Source organism: Hemiscyllium ocellatum, chromosome 30 (assembly GCF_020745735.1).
Source record: "Hemiscyllium ocellatum isolate sHemOce1 chromosome 30, sHemOce1.pat.X.cur, whole genome shotgun sequence".
NCBI classification, from domain to species: Eukaryota; Metazoa; Chordata; class Chondrichthyes; order Orectolobiformes; family Hemiscylliidae; genus Hemiscyllium; species Hemiscyllium ocellatum.
In genome coordinates this window covers 30000956-30024405 of record NC_083430.1, presented here as the reverse complement: position 1 = coordinate 30024405, position 23450 = coordinate 30000956, and the positions used below count along the sequence as shown (strand labels likewise).

At 41.3% G+C, this 23450-nt stretch overlaps 1 protein-coding gene across 1 annotated transcript in view; it reads right to left on the bottom strand.

Annotated features, from left to right (window-relative positions):
* Positions 1-23450, bottom strand: part of clic4 (chloride intracellular channel 4) — a 144053-nt gene that overhangs the window by 35087 nt on the left and 85516 nt on the right. Inside the window, exon 3 of the mRNA XM_060847649.1 lies at positions 21066-21191. Within this exon, the coding sequence (XP_060703632.1) occupies positions 21066-21191 (126 nt within the window). The remainder of the gene's footprint in view (positions 1-21065; positions 21192-23450) is intronic.

Below are 23450 nucleotides of genomic sequence, written 5' to 3'. Positions count from 1 at the left end.
TTCGACTCTATGTTCCCAAAGAATCAATCTAGGCCTAGCAGCAACACTAAGTTGCTACTTATCATTAATCCCTTCCTGCTCCTTTTGTTTTCCTCTAAATTTAAATACTTCACTCACTACAATGGCCATTTTTTTCACATATCTAACCAATATTTCAACATATGGCATGGCAATAAAATTATAATTATTATACTGATGCCATTAGACAGTTGAAATTTTAACATCTCGCAAAGGATACATAACATATTGATTTTAATTATTAAGGATAGCAGTGTAATCAAAAAAGCTACCTTTTCTTTTCTGATTTTTCATGTATTTTTTGACCTCGTCTCAATACTTCACAACCAGTTATGCTCAATGAACCACTTAAGGATTTTTTTTTAACTTCAGTAAAAGGTGCTTATAAATAAAAGTTGGTACTATTCATGTGGAAACAAAACATACCAAATAAATCATAAGATGTCCTAACCAAACTGGGGACGTTAGAAGCCTGATCTGACCATGAAATCTAAATTGATCTTTAATATTACACTAAAGTCAAAATAAATAAGAGCAAAATGCTGCTGACACAGAGCATCGTTCACATTTAATTGGTTCTGTTATTGTTGAGCACACTGTTTAGAAAGAACCTTGAGCATAGGATTTCTTTTAGCATAACACTTTGTTCCACAAGTATTACTATGCGCAACAGTGAAGGAGCCCAGTGCATCAGTGCTAAAGACAAGGCTGAAGTATTTGCATTCATTTTCAGCCAGAGATGCTGAAGGATGATCCATCTTGGCCTCAAACAGAAGTCCCTGTATCACAGATGCCAGTGTCAAATTTGATTCACTCTACATAATATTAAAAAATACTTGAAGACAATGGAAACTAAAATGGCTACAGACCATGAAAACATTGGCTAATAATACTGAAAACATGTGTTCCAGACCTAGCTGTGTCTGTAGCCAAGCTGTTCCAGTACACTTACAACATTAGCACTTACTTGGGTAACATTCCACACCATCAGGTATGTTCTGTTTACAAAATGCTGGACAAATTCAATCCAGCCAACTACCATTCTATCAGCTTACTCTTGATCATGTTGGAAGAGGTTGTTGACAATGCTATCACCAGCATTTGCTTTGCAATAAGCTGATCAGTGATACTTAGTTTAGGTTCCACTAGGGCACTCAGCTCCTGACCTCATCACAGTTTTAGCCCAAACTTTGATAAAACAGCTGATCTCCAGGGTGAAGTGAAAGTGACTGCCCTCAACATCAATGCTGCATTTGACCATGTGGCACTGAGGACTCCTTGAAAAACTGGAGTCAATTGGGGGATATCTCTTTGCTGGTTGGAGTCATACAAAGCATAAAGAAAGATGTGTGGTTGTGGTTGTTGAATGTGAGACATTGTAATCCCAGGACATGTCTGCAGGAGTTTTTCAGAGTACTGTCCTTGGCCCAACCATCTTCAGCTGCTTCATCAATGACCAACCCTCCACCAAATGTTCAGAAGTGTAGGTGCTCACTGAAAATTGGACAATGTTTCGTTTGTAACAGCTCATATACTGAAACAATGCATGTTCAAATGCACCAAGATCTGGACAACTCTGGGCTTGAGATAGTAAGTAACTGCATATCATACAAATGCCAGATAATGACCACCTAGGAACTAGAAATTCTACAACAAGTAACTGACTTCCTATTGCCCCAGTACCTGTCCACCACTTACAAGGCACAAGTCTGAAGGGTGATGGAATACTTTGCACTTGCTTGGATACATATAACTCCATCAACATTCAAGAAGTTTGACACCATCCAGGACAGTACAGCCCTAACCACCACCACCATCAACATTCACTTCCTTCACCACTGAAAAACAGTGACAGCAACATGTACTATAAACAAGAAATAAAACAAAAACACACATTCAACAGCACTTTCCGAATCCTTGGAGGTCACTGGGCAGCAGATAGATGGGTAAACCACCACCTGCAAGCTCTTCTCCAAGTCACTCACCATCCGGACTTGGAAATATATTATCCTCCTTCAGTGTCGCTGGGTCAAAATCATGGTACTCCCTCTCTAATGTCATTGTGACCATGCCCACTCCCCTGGAACTGCACCAGTTCAAGAAGGTAGCTGATCACCACTTCCTCCCAGGCCACCCAGAGGGGCAATAAATGCTGATCTTGCCTGTTAATGCTCATATCCCATAAATGAATTAAAAAGGAGACTGAAGCAAACTTTGTCAAATCCAAAACACAGGGCCATAGGTTTATTCCCATGCCCTTCCATTAATTAGCAAAGAAGGCTATGAATTACGGGTGAGCTCTACACCATCCATGCTTTGACACTTGGATTCTATTCTCAGCACACAATGAAATTATGTGCACTCTTCAAACTCATAACTTGTAACGTTTAAATCAACTTCAGGAATGATACATGTTTAAATCCCTTTAAAGTCGTTTTCAGGATGCTGCCTTATTTGGCTACAGTGTGAATTCTTTATCCTGATTCTCCTTTTTTCACACAAAACCATGAACTACATTTACCAGAACTAACAATGTGGAAATTTTAGTTATGATTTCCAGCTCCATCTAATAATGTACTTCAAAGAAGTTAAGAAAATCTCTTTTGTTGATCTGATCTCAGCTTTAAATCTTGTGATTACGGGTGCGTCAGGCGTGAAACGTCCCCAGTGTTAACCAGCAAGTATGTGGCAATTAGCTACACAGAGGCCCAAAGCACTGAACAGCAATCTCTAGCAGCTGTTTAAGGGTCTCCAGAATGAAGATGTAAGCACTATGTACAATGATAGGGTACAGCACTGTCAACGATTACAGGGAAACTGTTAAAAACCAGAATTACTGGAGGAATGCCTACAGCAAAGAGGGTTCAGAAATCAGTATAGAGAAAGCACCAAAAACAGACACCCAAAATTAGAAAGGGAGAGAAAGAATATACAAATACATGGTGTAATAGGAAAATAAGAGAAATATTGAGAGAGCTATTTAGAGGCAAAAAAATGAGAAACTGAGAGAACAGTAATGTATTTCACAGTCACTTCAAGTAAGCATTTGATAAAATCCATCTTAAGTCCATATAAATAACATGCAAAGACATTCTTCTGTCCGCAATATGTTGAAGAAATGATTAGCAAAGTTTGTCAAGTTCAACCTGCCCTTCACAAATACCTGCTGCAGAATATTTTCAAGTGTTCAACTAATCAAAATTTAACTGGACTTCAATAACACCCTGACAGCAGACATCTGGCCAACTATTTTGTCCTTTATTGGTTTTCATCTCCCACCTTTCTTAAATGGCAGAGTGACTGGCAACAATCTGACAAAATGTTCCTGGAAGCTAAAGAGCTTTGAACATTTTTAATTAGGACATCTGCAATATTCTCATCAATTCATTTAAAACCTTTCGATTGAAACCATGTGATCCTGGGAATATGTCACTGCTTGGTGTCATTATTTACTTCATTATGTTGTTTATGTTAATTTTGGGAAATCCCGGTCACTGATTCAGCATTAGATTGATTAGGTTCATTCTATTATTATTAGGTCATTTTATGTCCTTTTTAATTGAAATTGCAGTTATTAGTTTTTAAAGGATCTAGATTGCATCTGAACCTTTTCCTAATGTAACTAGAAGAAAGTGTTTTTATTTTGATATCCCATTCCTACTACTTTCTATTGTTCTTACTATGTTTGTTATCATTTTCTGCTCTTTGGATCTTTTTTATAATTTGCCAGAATCATGGCTACTTGTGTTGCTTTTCCTTTTAACTTTATGTTGCAACTTCCCTGTTTAGTCATCCATGGCTGTTTTCCTTTTTGAGAATTAGAATCTTACCCTAATTAGAACAATACCTGCTTCAGTCTCACATTGAGTCTTTTTAGAAGGCCTCCTACTTTTGTCCTTTTGCCCAGATATGTCCACTTTCCTGTGGACAGGACTTATCTCATTGCATTTGTAGCATTTACTCCCAGCTCAGCTGCTGTCAGCTTACTTCGCATAGACTAGGGATTCAACCTTGACTTTTCATCTTCTGTCCAATTTGCTTAAACAGCACATTTACAGTTCGGAACATTTACTACCCATGAACTACTACAGTTAGCTAACCTAGATATTCAGCCTGACATTTGCAATATCATTCAACAGTAATTAATCTCTGCAAAAGCACGACTTGCTCTTCAGAGAAACTAATTAGAACACAAATGGGAATTTTTAGAATAATTTATGATTGAAATGAAGACAATTTAAAAATAGAAGCTGGATCCCTACAACAACTTGAAGTGTATGATTCACCTGCCATAGGTGGAAACTATTACATTCAAATTGTACTAGGGAGCACTAAAAAGGTGAGACCAGAGAAAGCCACTTTTCAAAATATAAGTAATAATGACAGGTCAGAATCCCAGAGCATTATCAGCATTTTTACTTTTATTTCCAAAACATGCACAAAGTTTTTTAACAAAATAAAGAGGGTCACCTCAGTTAAACAAAAACTACAATGCAAATTCAATAACAACCTAACAGAATCTTATGGGAAGCCATATTTGTAAAGTGTCAAGAATACTTCAAATCAGCGGAGGCTCACTGAGACGGTTACTGTATGGTGAAGAAATGTCTGAAATTGAACCTTCCAGCTCAGTGAGCAAACTCACATCTAGGGGAGATATTTAAAAAGCAGCAATCACAAGGGGGTTGGCTCAGAATCCAAATTTGAACAGATGTATTAAGTAACCTAGGTGTAACCCAACGGAAGTTTTCAGCATCTCACTTGCTCGTATGGGGGAACAAGAATGATACCACCAAACCATAAAAACAAAGTTCAGGTCCTCTCGCCAGGAGTACCCCCATATCTGGGATAAAGAATTAGATTTCCTACTGTTCACCATCAGGGAACCCAAAAGAGTTTACCGGTTCTAATCTGTTAATCCGTTTGAAATAGTTTATGGGCACCATGTGCAAAAGCCCCTCTACAACACTCAGAAGGGATTTTGGAACCAGAGCAAGGAATCTCCATGTGATACAATGCAGCAGAGTCCCAAGAGCAGTCTTGAGAGTCTGCGAAGTGGCCTAACGACACCTGGAATTCTCTCAGTGAAGAAACAAAAGGGAGCCAGACATGTCAAAGTCCAAACCTTTCAGCCAGAAGACTACAGGTTAGTGCTCATACCTATATCAGGTGAATCCATAAAGGTCCCATTCAGTGAGTAGTCTAGATACGTGGGGAAGTGAGTTATCAGACCAAGACCCCAGGTTATGAAAAATTCAAAGGCTTTGTCTTGCCAATATAATAAAGCAATGCCTGTACCGTGAAAGGTCAAGCAGCTAACATTGCCACTAACCTGGAAGATGAGGATAGCAGTAGAAATGAACTTGGGGGAAAATGTAAGGAAGGCCCTCATTGACCCCTCTACAATCTGGCTAATTAATACAGAAATAGCAACAAATTTATACTCCTTAAATACCCACCTCGGTGCAGAAGTGAGCAGATTTAGTTAAACCACTTACTGCAGTCAACAGCTCATACAGAGGCAAGCCAGAATGAACCACTCTAGATGAACCACATAGATCGATATGGTGTAGATGTGGGAGAGGCCCCTCTATAAAGGTGATCTCAGATTCTGGAGGAAGTTAAATACATATCAGATCACAAACTGATCCAGCACGGCAACAGAGCTAGAGGTCCTCAGTTGTGATTTGTGCCCAGGCCTGTTAACTCCAATAGGCTTTGCATTGACTACTGAAAATGCAGTGACCACAGCCTTTTACTATCTGAAACCCCAACTGGGAGACTGCATAAACTGGGAAGGGGTAGCAGCCTACATTATCAAAATAGATTTAATCAAGCAATACTGAGTTTCTCTTGACGGCCCACACAAATAAAATATCCACCGTTTTGAAGCCAGATGGGTTATATCCACAGCCAAAGGGATACTGAAATGTCTCAACCATGTTTTAAGGGTTGCTGAACCAGATACTGGCAGGGTTATCTAATCGCAAAGTGTACCTAGATAACTTTCTAGTGTACAGCAACACTTGGGAAAAGTACTTCGAGCAATTTGGAACCCTGTTGCAAATACATGCAATCAGCTGACCTGGTGAGCCATCTTGCAAATAGCAAGTTTGTTAAGGCCCAAGTGATCAATTTAGTGGTCAAGGATAAACAGCGCAGTTCCCCATTCCTACAACAAAATGGGAAATTAAAAGGCTCCTCCCAGGAATGTATGAATATTTTGTGCCAAACATCAGTATAGTAGCCATGCTACTGAAAGACCCATTACAGAAGAGAGTCACAGGTAGACTGAGAAATATTAGGCAACTTTTGAAAAGTGGAATGCCACTTAAATATCTACAGCTCCAAACTTTAACCAAATATTTAAAACGGACGTCGCAATATGAGTGATATCGGGGAGGAAGCTGTTCTCCTTCCTGAAGGTGAATCCAAAATAGAGGGGCCAACCAGGTCCTTCCCCAAAAACTAAACAGACATCAGAAAGCATATTCCACAGGAGAGAGAAAGAAAGCCGTAGTTTATTACTGGCTGTTGCTAACTCGCTCTTGAAATATGTCCAAGACATGTACAGAGAGACCACTGTCGTTGCTGATCATAACCTATGACTTTTGTGAGAATGTTAAATGCACGGAACACCAGGTTATTTGACTGGAACTTCTTCCTTCAAAGACACCAATCACAAATCACTCATTTCGCCAGGAAATTTACTGTGTTTCAAGATGTCATAGACAGAACTTAGAGACACCTACTTAGAACCAAAAAGCTAATTGTTCAAGGCTGGAGGAATGAATGTGTGTGGGTCAGTTTGTTTATATATATTTTAAAAATCTCTCCTTGTAATAAAATGGGAATGGATCTCATTATGGTATGTGGCTATGGATCAAAATCTTGAAGTGTTCAGAGATGATTTTACTTTTAATTCCAAGAAGTCAACACACTGATCACACTGGTTGGCATGCACGAAACATCAGAGGAACCTTGGAGAATGAGACTTAGAGAGAATGTTGGTGCAGGGCACCACTGACTGCATCATGTTGTGCTGAGAGGACCATAATGCACTGCAGCAGAGTTCATCAATAGGAAGGAATTCCATCCTATCATTCCTACTTAAGTAACGTCTCCTATATGACAACAATTGATTCACATCAAAAGATGAGCTCTGGGATTAATTGCATGTTTAATATAGTCAAATGATTTATAAATTGTCACAATGACAGATTAGAACCCAAAATTGCTTATAGATACTTTGGATGCTGCCTGAACTGCTGTGCTCTTCCAGCACCACTGATCCAGAATCTGGTTTCCAGCATCTGCAGTCATTGTTCTTAACCACATTGAACTTTTAGACAAGGCATGTCTTTCTCAAAAAAAAGGCTGACATCCAAGCCTGGCTGATAACGTAAGTTCTATGAAAGGAATTTACGGAGCTCTGAAAAATTCTCTTTGTGAACCTCAATGTCATACCTTGTACTGTATCAAGGAAGCTTCAAAAAGATAGAGACTTCAAAACACAGGAGTGCAAGGAAATCACATTACCTCATCTTAACAGGAAAATATCTTCTGTGGGTTGTATTCCAGACAATGGACATGAATCGAAAGACATGTTTGTGCTTTATCTTTCCGAGAAAATAGAAGTCAGAAGTCACACAACACCAGATTATAGTCCAGCAGATTTATTTGCAAACACAAGCTTTTGAAGCATTTGACAAAGGGGTTATGCTCTAATAGCTTGTGGTTTCAAAGAAACTTGGACAGTAACCTGGTGTTCTGTGACTTCTAACTTTGACCACCCCAGTCTAACACCAGCATCTCAAGAAAATAGAAAAATTGAAACAACTGCAAAGCCTGGCTTGTGTATATGAGTGTACTGATATACTAGTGAGGACCAGTGTGTTGTTATTATTGAAGCTTGAGAACACCCACTAGACAGTCCCGCACTCCAGATAGAAAGAGAAAAAATAAACAATTACCTTGAATGTCAAAAGTCGGTCAATCAGCCAGTCATGGACAAAAGGGAAACAAGGCAAAAGCATTTCCACTAACCTGGAAAGCCATGAATCTCAAAATCGACTATTCAGCTACCAATGACCAAGTTACCAGCATCCTCCAGTGTAACAGTTTCAACCTTTCACTATCTATTCTTCATTAGCAATCCAGTGGCTGATCCATACATCTTAACTTGTACCCTAACAGGGCTCACTTCTCACTTCTAATCTGTGCACGTGAGAGTTGCATTATTACTTCTTTTCCTGTTTAGTAATGAATAAAATTCACTTTTTCTTTAACACAAGAAAACTTGAGTAAATTGGCTCTTTTTGAAATGTAAGTTAATTTGGGAACTGGAGAAAGGTATCCAGAAGGATTCTATTAATTCAGCCTTGCTGCAATCAACCAAGGGGATTGATGAGTAAAGAAAGGGAACCAGTGCATCCCTTCCCATCCGGAAGCACAAGAATTTTAGGTATATCATCCAGATCCGTAATGAATTGGGGAACCTTACATGGATGGAGGGACTAGCCGTAACAAAATACAACTGTTGTTATTTATCACTGTAAATCCCTTCCCATTACTAAAAGGAAACAGATTGCTGATGGGACTACAAAACAGCAGTTGGAAAAGCCAAACACCAGCTGGTTGTTGTTCAAAGGCTCCCCATTACTGAAGAGGCTAGTAACTGAGTGAAGTTTTAAGTCCACTGTCAAATCCTAGAACAACATTGATTACAGGTAGCCCAGCAAAGACAAGCTGATTGATTAAGAAGGACAAACTGCACCAAAAGGAGTACTGGCTTCATCATGGCTGAAGCGTCCTTAAAGACAAGTATAATTTGGGGCTTTCATGTGCTGTATTGTAGAGGTCAGATAAATTGCAGATCATTGAGAACATCACAATGTTGCCATTCAACCAGAGTTTTAGTGCACACAGCCCATCTACAAACACCAGCAACCAGGTGACAAGGCTAAGAAGCTTAGTCAATATCCCTGATAGAACACTGATATAAGGATTCAACATATTAAGTTAAGGAAATTTTAAAAATTGAATGTCCATTTTCAAATCACTGTCTGGTAGGTCAAAAGATATCATTATCTGTTCACCCTTCCGAAAAGAAAATGCAATACAGGTGGTAACAATCTGTTTTGCTGTGCTTTTTACCCTCAGGACCCTAGGTTCAAATTGAAAGCAAGAAAATGAGGTTATAATTTCCTTTGTTGTTAAGTGTGAAAATGAGCTTGTAAAATTATCATCCAGACACCATACAGCAGAAAACAAACTGCATGCAAGAGCTAATTGGCACTCACTGTATAGTCTCACTCACAGAGTGCATTCCATACTATTCAGAAATCTCATCCTGTTGTAGGAGTGGAGTTGAGGCTAATTGAGAGGACAGTTCAGCACTGCATTTAACCCATGCTCTATACTGTGACTGTGTTTCAATATTGTTCAATTTTCAGCACAATCTCGTTTCGCATCAAGGAGCAAGAAACCCATCCTAAAGTAATGTGAAACCAGAGATAGAGACAGAGACAATCAGCAGCAGTAGCTGCAGTGTAGTATTTCATTGCCAGGCACTTAACGGAGCAGGGTTGCAGTTGCCTTCCAACATTTTGTTGCTGTCACAGAGACACATTTGGAAGATGAATAGTGGTGTGCAAAAATGGCAGGGAAATAAATGGGCTGTTCTGTAGTGACTGTTTCTATGATTGTCTGTGGATGTTAATTGTACAGATCAATCAGAGCGAGCTATGTGCACTTGCGTCTAATTAAGAAAGGCTGCAACAGAGAAGAAACACTGACTATAAAATCCCCATACAAAAACGCACAAAGACCGTGTAAGAAGGGAACACAAGCACATCAACCCTGTTATTATAGTTGTATGATCTGAGTGCTCACGCAGCCCATTTTTAAGAATGTTTGCTCACAAGCTTTTCAAGTTTTGAAACAACCAACATAATAGGAAAGATCCCAAAATTCTAAGCAAAACTGTGGAAGAAAGATTATTCTGAAACATCCTGTGATAGAGCTACTTTTGAATTTCAAAAAGGACAGCTAGCAAGATTTTGTTGCTGGTTTTTGTCAGGTGAAAATAGATTCTGTGTAGTGTATCATTAAGCATTTATATATTACAGGCATTCTGAGGCTGAGAAAAACTGAAGTTCTATTACAGAAATTGGTTTTCATGTTTCAGACAAAACTGTGAAGATTTTCTAGCACAGCTCTGCCTTATTCCTCTTGAGCACGTCTGCCAATTTAAACATAATAATGAATTTTTCCTATAATGCTATGCAGATTCAAACTTCATAATTCATATTTTCAAATGAACTCAAAACAGGTCTGATTTTCCCCCCAAATGAACTTGTATTTTACCTTTAGGAGTGCTAAACCAGTTCTTAAAACTATGTCAAGTTTCAAAAGTTAACTCACATCTCTGTCCCACAGAACTGTCCAGTAACAAAGTTTAAACACACGCACACACACTTTAGTGAGACTGAAACATTATTGTGTGATGATTAATAATCCTGTCAAGAAACCAAATTAATTGCATTGCTCCGGTCATGTCGAAATGTGTGTTTTAATGATCGCAGCTCAATTCAAAACAATTGATCTATTAAGGAGGACAATATTTTTCACTCCTTGCAAGACTGTCAGAATTCTGTCACTTTTTTCTTTTTTAACAATTAGTGTGGGGGATATGTGCATTGCGAGCTGTGCCAGTGTTTGTTATTCATCCCTAGTTGCCCTGGAGAAGGTGGTGGTGAGCTAGCTTCTTGAACCGCTGCTGTTCAGTTGGTCTAGGTACCTGCATAATGCTGTTAGGGAGGGACACTCTGCTGGAAGTTTTCTGAGCTATCAAGAGGTTATGATTTAAGGGAAGTTATATTAGAATGCACATATCGTGTTAGACATTCTATCAAGCTGTTGTAAATGTCATTTGTCATTTTGTTTTATGACGTTATTCAGAATTAGCTCCTGACAGGCTGGCTTCACATTGGAATGCTGCTCCTATAGGTGAGTGACACTTCATACACCTGCTTCAAATCTTGAAGGTGAGTGTTAGCAGACACCAGTTCAACAGAGAAACAGTGAGGATGCTGGCAACTAATTTCAGTGTTCATAAGCTCGGTACAAATTGGAGTTCTTGTTCCTCCTGACTCAGCATGGCCCCTGTAAAATGCTCAGAAATGAATATGACCAAGTTAATCAGTGAAGCCATCCATTGTCGAATAGCTGGCAAGCACAAATCTTCTAGGCACAAAAACAAAGACAGACCCTCGAATGGGTGGACAATTGTCATCTTTGAAAAATTCTCCCCGATAAAAATGCACTCCCAGACCCTTTTTGAAACGGAGCATGACTTGGAGAATGGATGCAAGGTTGTCCTCAAAGAATCTGCTTTCATTGAAGGTCAGCAGTCTTCCTCCAGTCCCTGGAATAGTGGTGCATAGGAGCATTAAAATGGGTAATAGCTTATGGAAGACAGCTACTAAAGGGTGATGAAGGGCTTTTGCCCAAAATGCCAATTCTTCTGCTCCTCAGATGCTGCCTGACTTGCAGTGCTTTCCAGCACCACACTATCAACTCTAATCTCCAGCATCTGCAGTCCTCACTTTCGCTTAACTACTAAAGAAGTGTAGGGGGCGAATATTAGCCTTTGCATGCACCAGGAGAAAGTGAGGTCTGCAGATGCTGGAGATCAGAGCTAAAAATGTGTTGCTGGAAAAGCGCAGCAGGTCAGGCAGCATCCAAGGAACAGGAGATTCGATGTCGAATCTCCTGTTCCTTGGATGCTGCCTGACCTGCTGCGCTTTTCCAGCAACACATTTTCAGCTTTGTATGCACCATAAAGGTTTGTGCATGTAACCACAACATAGACTCATCATCGATAATAACCGCACCACCCCCTTCCATTACCTCTTGCTACCTCTGCTTTTGCAAGCTCTGAGATAAAGGACAGGGATGTGAGGGTGTAATGTTCATGCTAAGTGCATTGAGAATAGCGGTAAAAGTTGGTACGTTTTTGGTACGTAAGCACAGGAGGTGGGTAAATTGAGTATTGTTTGAAGCTGTTTGGATGGGCTATTTGAAAATTCACTGATTTTGATAAGTATCATGAGTCACTGAACTTCCTGCAGCACTGCACCCAGGTCCTTATGGCTTGATTGCTGTCATTGAACATTGCAGTCAGTTCCTGCTGACCTCTTATGTTGCACCTTATCTGCATTCTACCTCCTTTTCCAGAGGTGCAGAGTCACTTGCATCAGTCAAGCCATAATGCAGCTCCGCTTTCAGATACCTTTGTACAGAAATGGTGTGCAGGGATATGGAGAAAATGCAGGAGTTTGGCATTCGGTAACAGAAGCGGTTTAGACACTATGGGCCAAATGGCCTCGATCTGCACCGTAACAATTCGATGATGTTGCCTTGCTTAAGTTTTACTCGTCTCTCATGATATTGCCCTACCAACCTCACCGTGATGCATCCTGTCAATCCACACTAGGTGCTTGATGAATGCAGCAATCATTGATAAGAGCCTGACAGCAAGTAGTTTGCTTATGGCCTGCATCACAAACAAGCCAGCACTCATTTTCAGGGGCCATGGAGTTTAATTCCATCTGCAAAAATAATGACTAGAATTTAACACAGCTGATTAAATGAAGACTGCAAGGTAGGTGGATGTGACAAACCAGTCATTAAGTGGAACTCAATCTAATCAGATTTTTACATCACTGATAGTTATAACCACTTTTCAAACTATGAAATAACCAGACAAGCTCTGACTGCCTACGACATGATGTTACTGTTAGTTCAGATGAAGGAATGGAGAGATATGACTCCCATCTCAGGATATTGCCACATCACTGGTTCACCTCTGACCTTTCCCTGCTCCCAGCTGGTGAAAACAGCTTTCGTTTGAACTGTGCCAGCATTTCCTGGAATTGCCAGAGTTTACCGCACTTCATTAAGGAGCGAAAAACTGTCTTGAATTTACAGCAAAAGGAGGAGGATTTTAAACTAATCATAGTAAGTACTGACATCACATGATCTATGTCAAGCATCGACAATATACACACTGTCAAACAGCTTTCTGGCATCAGATATAAAATTAGCATTGTGCTACAAAATGTAAATAGAGCATTATACAGACCATAGCAGGCCTCCAATCAGGCAGGTTCTTTCATCTACTTCAGAAAGTACTGCAGTGCTACTGTGAAATTCTGTTTGTTTGTGTTAACTCAACTGCCTTCATTAACAAAGCCACGGCCTGTGTGTGAAACTAGGCCAAAGAGGCCACAAAAGGGTCTGTGCTTAACCTCAAGGCTGGAAAAAGTTGCTACGCCTGGTATCCCTGTGTGAGGCTTCTTGTCCTGTAAGTCCTGGAGAAAGTTAGTCACTGTAGGGGCAATGTTGGGAATAGCTTTAAACAGATATTAGAGCTGCAAACAATAAAGGAATGCCTGTAATTGTAGGTGACTTCAACCTGCGTATGGATTGGGTAAATCAAATTGGAAACAATACTGTAGCAGAGGAATTTCTGGAGTGTATTGGCGATGGTTTTCTGGACTAATACTTTAAGGAATCAATGTGAGAAGTGGCTATCCCAGACTGGTGTTATGCAAAGATAAAGGAATAAACTGGTAATCTAGTTGTGTAAGGCCCCTTAGGAATGAGTGACCATAATATGATAGAATTCTTCATCATGAAGAAGAGTGATGGGGTTGATTCTGCACTTAAGCTCCTGAGTCTTAATAGAGGAAATAAAGATTGCCTGAGGCACAAATTGAGTCTGAAATGATTGGGGAACGCAAGGGATGATGGCGGAAAGACAATGGCAAAATGTAACATCTCCAAATTTGCAAAACTGGGTGTGAGAATAAGCTCTGAGGAGGCTGCAGAGATCCTTCAGTGCAATTTGGACAGGCTAGCAGATGCAATGAAATGTGGATAAATGTGATATTATCCACTTTGTTCAGAAAAAGGAAGGCAGATTATTACCAGAGTGGCTATAAATGGAAAGGGAGGAATGTGTACCAGGACCTGGATGTCCTTGGTACAGCAGTCACTGAAATGAAGCTTGCAGGTGCAATAAGTGGTGAAGAAAACATTCGGCATGTTGGTGTTCATAGCGAGATGATATGAGTACAGGAGCAAGGATGTCTTACAGTAATTATACAGGGCCTTGGTGAGACCACACCTGGAATGTTGAATGCAGTTTTAGTCTCCTTTTCTGATGAAAGATGTTCTTGCTTGAGGGAAAGCAGCAAAGGTGCTGACTGATTCCTGGGATGGTGGGACAGATATATGAGAAGAGGTTGAATCAGGATTATATTCCCTAGTGTTCCAAAGTATAAAAGGGGGGGAATCTCATAGTAATGTATAAAATTTTAACATTGACAACATAGATACAAGTGGGGGAGGCCAGAGTCAGGGGTCATAGTCTAAGTATACAGGGTAAACTACTAATAACTGAGATGAGGAGAAATTTCATCACCCAGAGAGCGGTGAGGCTACGGAAATCATTATTCAAGTAGTTGAGGCCAAAACATTGTTTGATTTCAAGAGGAGCTGATATAGCGCATAGGGCTAAAGGCAGCAAAGGATATAGGGGAAAAGCAGAAACAGGCGATTGAGTTGGATGATCAGCCATAATCATAATGAATGGTGGAGCAGACTCAAAGGGCAGAGTGACCTACTCCTCCTCTTATTTCTATGTATTACTTTACTTAAATTATAATTATAGATTGAATTCAATCATCATAAAAGTCTTTCAGTTCTGACTCGCTACAAGATCATTCCAAACAGGAGTACATTCAAACAAATGTCAATGTGTTTGTTCACTTCATAACATTAAGCACCAAACAGTAATGTTCAATAAAGACCATGGACCAGCCTGTTCACTCTGGAATACCATGTCATACTTCTGGCTAACCGAAGTTCTTTTGCTGTCATCTTTTCACATATCTGGCTGCTAAGAGTTACTGCTTCTTAATTCTTGCTAGTGTTATTTCTGTGCAAGGTAAGTGGCTTCCTTGATTGATCTAACAATGCATGAACAGCACATGCAATCAATCTTGGACTGGAACTCCATCCCTAACAGCACTGTGGGTGTGCCTGCACCAAATGGGCTACCATGGTTCAAAAGGAGAGTTCATCACCTTTTCTCAAGGGTATCTAGGGAAGAACAATAAACGCTAGTCCAGCCAGTGAGGCCAACATCCCAAACATGAATCAAAATAATTTGATGGTCTAAAAATACCTTCTGCCTTATACTGACTACTTTAACTCTGTTGTACCATTTTTCAGAAACTGAACAGGTTAGGAATGCATTCTTCAGTATATCCCATCATGCATTTAGTCACTTTACATGTCTGTGATGAACCGTCCAACAATTCATTGACTTAAGTATTAGAGTAAAGTTAACTTGAAAACTCCAGACATTACAAATTCCTGACTGTATTCCAAAGACGCCTACTGGAAAAGATGTGCAGATGTCATCAAACATCCACCCCCTCCACCAACAACACTCAGTAGCAGCAGTGTGTACTGTTTACAAGATGCACTGTAGAAATTCCCCAAAGATCCTTAGACAGTGCTTTCCAAACCCATGCCCAATTCCATTTAGAAGGAAAATGGCAACAGATACTTGGGAACACCATCACCTGCAAGTTCCCCTCCAAGCCACTTATCATCCTGATTTGGAAATATATCATAGTTCCTTCACTGCCGCTGGGTCAAAATCCCGGAATTCCCTTCTGAATCACATTGTGAGTCTACCTACAGCACCTGGACTGCAGTGGTTCAAGAAGGCAGCTCACTAACAGTTTCTTTAGTGCAACTACGGATGGGTAATAAATACTGGGTGAAAGTGAGGACTGCATATGCTGGAGATTAGAGTCGAGAGTATGTTGCTGGAAAAGCAGCATCCAAGGAGCAGGAGAGTCAATGTTTTGATCATGAGCTCTTCATCAGGAATGAGGGGGTGACCCAAGAGAGCTGAGAGATAAATGTGGGGGGTGGGGAATGGTGCTGGGGGGTTGGGGGGGGGGGGGAAGGTAGCTGGGAATGCAATAGGTCGATGCATGTGGGGGGGGTGAAGGTGATAGATTGCAAAAGGAGGGTGGACTGGATAGGTGGAAATGAAGATGGACAGGTAAGACAATTCAAGAGGACAGTGCCAAGTTGGAGGGTTAGATCTGGGATAAGGTTGGAGGGAGGGGGGACGGAGGGGAAATGAGGAAATTGGTGAAATCCATTGATCCCATGTAGTTGGAGGATCCAGTTACGACACTGGGTGAACCGCAAGAAGTGCAAAACCTGCGGTGGCAGGGGAAGGTGCTCAGAGTGGAGAGGGTTGGTGGGGGGCGCGGACCTAACAAGGGAGCCCCGGTTGGGGGGGCGGGGGTTGGTTTCTCCAGATCACAGATAGGGGTGGGGAGGGAAATATATCCCTCATGGTGGAATCTGTTTGTATATGGCAGAAATGGCGGAGGATGATGAGTGTATCCAGAGGTTGGTGGGGTGGATGGTGAGAACTGGGGGATTCTGTCCTTGTTGCAATTGGAGGGTTGGGGTTCTAGGATGGAGGTGTAGGAAATGGAGGAGATGTGCTGGAGGGCATCGTCAGCCACTTGGGAAGGGACATTGTGATCTTTGAAGGAGGCGGCCATCTGGTGTGCTCTATGGTGGAATTGGTCCTCTTGGGAGCAGATGCAGAGGAGGCGGAGGAATTGGGAGTATGGGATAGCATTTCTACAGGAGGCAGGGTGGGAGAAGGTGTAGTCCAGGTAGCTGTGGGAGGCGATGGGTTTAAAGTTGATGTCAGTGTTGAGTCGGTCACTGGCAATAGAGACGGAGAGGTCCAGGAAGCGGAGGGAGGTGTCTGAGATAGTCCAAGTAAACTGGAGGTCAGGGTAGAGCGTGTTAGTAAAGTTGATGAACAGTTCAACCTCCTCATGGGAGCATGAGGTGGCGCCAATACAGTCATCGATGTAGCAGAGGAAAACATGGGGGATGGTGCCAATGTAACTGCAGAAGATGGACTGTTCCACCTCCCCGGCAATGAGGCAGGCATAGCTGGGGCCCATGGCTATCCCTGTGGTCTGAAGGAAGTGAGACAATTCAAAGGAGAAATTGTTGAGGGTGAGGACCAGTTCAGCCAATCGAATAAATGTGTCAGTGGAAGGGTACTGGCTGTGTTGGCGGGAGAGGGAGAAACAGAGGGCTTGGAGACCTTTGTCATGTTGGATGGATGTGTACAGGGACTGGATGTCCATGGTGAACAGGTGGTGTTGGGGGGCAGGGAAATGAAAATCATTGAGGAGATGGAAGTAATGGGTGGTGTCCTAAATGTATGTGGGGAGATCCTGGACCAAGGGGAACAGGACAGTGTCAAGGCATGCAGAGATAAGTTTAGTGGGGCAGGAGCAGTCTGAGATGATGGGTCACCTGGGCAGTCAGTGAAGCTTGGGTAGGAGGTAGAACTGGGCAGAGCAGAGTTCCCAATTATGAGGTTGGAGCTGTCGATGGGAGATCCGCTGAGGTGATGAGGTTGTGGATGGTCTGGGAGATGATGGCTTGGTGATGGGAGATGAGGTCATGGGCAAGGGGACAGTAGGAGAAGGTGTCAATGAGTTGGCGCCTGGCTTCAGTGGTGTAGAGGTTGGTATGTCAAACCACCAATGAGCACCCCCACGTTTGTCTGCTGGTTTGATGGTGAGGTTGGGATTGGAGCAGAGGGCTGCACATTGTGAGGGTGTGGGATTGGAATGGGTGAGAGGGGTGGACAGGTTGAGGCAGTCAGTCATAGCGGTAGTTGGACATGAAGAGATCGAGGACAGGTAACAGACCAGCACAGGGTGAGCACAGTACAAGGTAATGAAAGATTTTGACAGCATGAAATGCTCAGGTCAGTTTGTCACTGCATTTTAGAGATGGCAGTGGTAATAGAAGAATGGAACTGTACCCTGGGTGAGGAAGGTGATGAAGAACCAAAGGAAGGGGCTCAGCTAAGAATGCATTGGAGATGCCAACTCTTGAGATGGTGAAAATATAGTCCAAGATTTTAGTTGTGAAGAACAGATAAGGACATATGACAGTGTTTTTGCCTTTTTAAAAAAAACAGGTTTAGCAGCACCGCAGGCGAGATTGGATTTGGGATTAAGTGGAATGTCAAGGTTCCAGATCTTCCAATTAGGGCTGAGCTAACAGATGTGAAGCTGGTGGAGTCAGCCAAAAATTATATATTATTTATGTATTTAATTCTTTGCACATGGCGGACGGTAACTGCGGAATCACTTGTGGCTCCTATGAGTAGTTGCCGGTGGAGCCCGAGTGTTTCAATTGCTCGAGATTGTGCTGCTCAGTAGTAGATTCTGAGTTCAAACCCGACTACAGAGTAAGTTGGTCATCCACTAATCATTTGTGTGGTTAAAAACTTTCACTTATTTGAGTGGCTCCCCTTTGAAATGGACTGCTTAATTGGGAATGGTTTTCACAAAAGAGGTGTAACAGAACAGACTGAAACTGTGCCAGCTAGGTTAGGAGATGCAAATTTATAATATGAAACTCTTATAAATAAAAGCTTACAAAAATGTTTGAAGATTGGCTCTGGTCTTTTTTTTAGATTAGATTAGACTTACAGTGTGGAAATAGGCCCTTCGACCCAACAAGTCCACACCGACCCGCCGAAGCGCAACCCACCCATACCCCTACATTTACCCCTTACCTAACACTACGGGCAATTTAGCTTGGCCAATTCACCTGACCCGCACATCTTTGTGACTGTGGGAGGAAACCGGAGCACCCGGAGGAAACCCACGCAGACACGGGGAGAACGTGCAAACTCCACACAGTCAGTCAGTCGCCTGAGTCGGGAATTGAACCCGGGTCTACAGGCGCTGTGAGGCAGCAGTGCTAACCACTGTGCCACCGTGTCCTTCACTATTAGGGTTTGTGAAGTACAAGATAAAGGCCAGAGGTAGCGAATGCATCTTGAGAAGAAATGCATCCCTAGGATACACCAGGACATTGTCTAAAGTAATAGTTTGCATTAAACTCCATCTAATCTGCTGGTTTCCTCCCACAGTCTGAAGGTGTGCAGGTTAGGTGAATTGGCCCTGTTAAAATTACCCATAGTATTCAGGGATGTGTAGGTTAGGTGTATTAGTTTGGGGTAAATGGAGAGCAGTAGGGGAATGGGTCTGGATGGGTTACTCTTCGGAGGGTCGGTGAGGACTTGTTGGGCCGAAGGGCCTGTTTCCACACTGTAGGGATTCTATATCTATATCTTATATCCATACCTATATATCACTTTTGACTGGGGAAATCAGCAGAAAAGCTCCAGATCTTGAAGGGGACAGATGTGTCATTAACATCTTCTACTAGTCTTAATAACAATGTCTAACTAGCTAAAAGTTCTTTCAGCCAGTCTGTTTGGACAAGTTGTGACACACCTCTGGGGCATGTGGGACTTGAACCTAGATCTTCTGGCCAGAGATAGGGGCACCACCACTGTGCAACAAGAGCCCTCCCACTTGCTCTTGTACCCAATTGTTATTATGCAACAATTACATCTTTTAAGACAAGAGCCTTTCTTGTTAAGACTCATTAGTTACTGTTCCTCCAACACTTAAAACTATATAGGCACATGAAGTTAAATATAAAGTGTGGAGAAACTCAGCAAATGACACTGCCAGCATGTTGAATTTCTCCAGTGCTAGCTGTTTTCATTTCAGATTCCCACATCTACAGTACTTTGCATTTATTATCAGGAAAGAGGAATGACAACACATATTTCTATTGACAAATATAACACACAAGTGTTTGTAGGCGCAATGAAGGAGAAATCACTGCCGAGGAGTAGAAAATAAAGATATGGATTTAAATTACACCTTTCATGTTTCTTAAGATTTCACAACCAATGTATCACTTTGAAATGTGGAGACTGCTATAAAGCTGGCAAATACAACTTCCATACTAGGCATGATTCCAAGGTACAAGTCTGGAAAGTATTGGAATACTCTCCATTTGCCTGGATGAATACAGCTTCAACATGATTCTAGAAGCTTGATACCACCGGGACAAAGAAGTCAATTTGATTGGCCACCACTATTCTAAATATTCTCTCCCTCCATCATTGACACAAATGCCAGCAGTTGTGTACCATCTACAAAATGCATTACAGCAACCCACCACGGCTCCTCCAACAGCACCTTCTAAACCTTGATCTCTACCATCTAGAAAGACAAGAGCAGCATACCATATGAACATCACTATTTGCAAGTTCCCCTCCAAGCCACATACCATCCTAACCTGGAATACATTTCTATTCCTTCACTGGAACTCCCCCCTTAATAGTGTTGTGTGTGTACCTACACCATTAGACTGCAACAGATCAAGAAGATAGCTCACCATCACCTCCTCTTGGGCACTTATGGATGGGCAATAAATGCTGATCTAGGCAGTGATACTCGTGTGCTGTGAATGAATAAACATGTAACATTCATTTTGCAAAGTAAACTCCTAGAGGTTTCAGTGTTGGATCCTTAATGTTCACCTGAAGTAACCGTAACAGAACAGATCTCACCTGAAGGACAGTACTTTTAACAAAACTGCACCCACTCAGTAAGGTCTTAAAATGTCAGCCTACTACACGTATTCCAGTGTGGGAGTCGAGTTTGATACTTGTAAATGCATGTAGCAGATGAATATTGCAATTATTTCCTCCTCTCAGTCAATATTAACATTTTTTTATAGATGCAATTAAATTTCAGGTCAACTTAGTTAAACCTGATTAAGAAGCTGCATTACAAAAGCATATCCTATTGGTATTTACAAAATTCGTTGCTTGGCATTAAAAGGTTTTAAACTCATTGCAATGTTTTTTTATTCGCTTGTTGTGAATTGGCGACTATAGCTAAGGGACTTCAGCTAGAAATCACAAAATTCTCAGCACACTTCTGCAATACCCATAAAACCTAGTCTGACACTGTGGTTCTCTCTGGATTTCTGGGAAGCAGAAGCTTGCGTTCCTAAACTGTGAGACTTACTTGGGTGGAGCCAGGATATCCTCAAGGAATTCCTCAATCTTATTGACATCAGTTTTCACTTCTCCATTGAAGGTTATGAATGGGGGATGTGTTCCCGGAGCCAGATTTTGCAGGTCAGCAGGTTTCCTATTGATTCAGAAAGAAAGAAAATGTCATCAGTTCTCATTAGCAAAATAATTTGACATTCTGAATACTGCATGGAATTCATAGCGAGGGAACAGAATGCTCATGCTGCGATTTAGGTGGAAATCTGTGTTTGTGTTTTACAAACAGGATAAGCAAGGTCACAACTGCTTCACATTGTGCTCTGCTGATCTTTAAGCTCTGACTCAAAATTACTTAAAAGCTGCCTACAACACTGGCTAGATCCCTCCATTAGCAATCAGCTATTCTTCTCACTGACCAGCAACTGACAAAGGAAAAGGTAGCAGTGCCAGTTAACTAAAGAAGTAAAAGAAGAAAAAATGATGGAGAAGTGAAAAGATCATAAACATAGAGAAATAGAGAAGCAAGCAAACCAAAAACAAAACCTGAAAACTCAAGAGACGAGCAGAAATAGAAAGAGAGATGGAGGGGTCTTGTCACTTTCTGGGAGCAATGATGTGGACAATACACTGGTGATAGAGAATGAGTTATTCAGGGACAGTGCAGAAAATCTTTGTGAAGTTGAAAGCTTATGAATCTACATGATCGACCTGTCACAGGAATTGCACTGGAATAGTGCAGCAGAATATTAACCCAGGTCTTACATTGATAGAATACCGTTGCCTCCAGATACAACGTCAGTCCTATAAATTACACAAGCTCCTGAAACTTAAATTTTATTTGAGATTCAAAATTTTACAGTTATCAGCAGTTGTCACTGGTACACCAGTTAAAATTGTTGCTTTCATACCTCCTCCTGCCTGGAAACCTGCTGTCACGATGTATTAACACTGGCCTATCTTGCTCCATTCTCATACATCCATCATAACCCATCTTCTGTAATCTTCATCATCCAACCATAACTAGGTGGGCCCCTCTTTCTGCTGGCCTCCACTTCACCCTCTAAAGAAGACCATTGTAAATTGTCCGTTCTGACTAAATGGCAGAAATAGTAAAATTTTATTTGCTGCATGTTACTTTTAAAGAGTTCTTTTTTGCTTTTATTATTTCAAGAACCTCTTCATTCGATTCTATTCTATTTATGGAATTTTGAGCATTTGTCTTAGCATTCCCATTTGACAAGCCTGTATTTTTTCTCATCAATCTTCACTTATTGACCAGGTTTCTGAGGCAGACAAATAAGTAGATAGAATGCAGCGTCTCCCAAGTTTTTTTCCTTTGGAACAAGTTTGAATTTTATTGTCGTTAACGTATGCTTCATCTTCACAAAATTACTTCTAGCACGTTCTATCCTTCCTCTAAATTTTGCATCAGATCTGCCTTTCCCGGTCTCACTTGCTCGAAGTAGACAAATATCCCTAATTTTTTCCAATGTATTCCTTTTCACTACAAATGATTTTGCCTTTTTTGGTATTTGTACTAAATGTACATTCTAAACTTACAGATTTTAATTGATCGGTGATTCCTTGCCAGGCTTCTTCTGAACATACCACAGCTTTTCATGCTCTTGCCTCCAATTTTGACCCCTGGAAGTAGATCTCATTCTCTGAATATTTGTTCAGTGTCCAGACTGAATATTTTTCGCAACAGTACACAACTTTGTCGTAGTCCTCTCTTCACTTGAAACACAGCTGACTGATGTCCTTTTACTTGTCCGATGCTCAATGTTTGCTCCCGACATAGAGATATGGGTAAATCTCACAACTTACTGTCATTGCTCCATTTTGGCCAGATGGCTATTAATGATATGCATGAATAAACACTTTCTTAAAGTCTACTACATGCAAGTACAAATCCTTGTTTAGGCAGGGCAGCACGGTGGCTCAGTTGTTAGTGCTGCTGCCTCACAGCATCAGGGATCCATGTTGGATTCGATTTTCGGGTGACTGACCATGTGAAGTTTGCACATTGTGTGAGTGTGTGCGTTTCTTCCCACTGCCCAAAGATGTATGGGTTAGGTGGATTGGCCATGCTAAATTTCCCTTAGCATCCAGGGATGTGCAGGCCAGGTAGATTAGCCATGGGAATCACAGGGGCAGGGGAGTGGGTCTGGATGAGATGCTCTTCAGAGGGTCACTGTGGACTTGATGAGCCAAATGCCTGCTTCCACACAGTAAGGATTCTTTCAATGACAGTGTATGATATTTATTGAAGGCTGTTGTTAGGTTATGATTTTGAGATGCCAGAGTTGGACTGGGGTGTACAAAGTTTAAATCACACAACACCAGGTTATAGTCCAACAGGTTTAATTGGAAGCACACCAACTTTCGGGATTGTCGC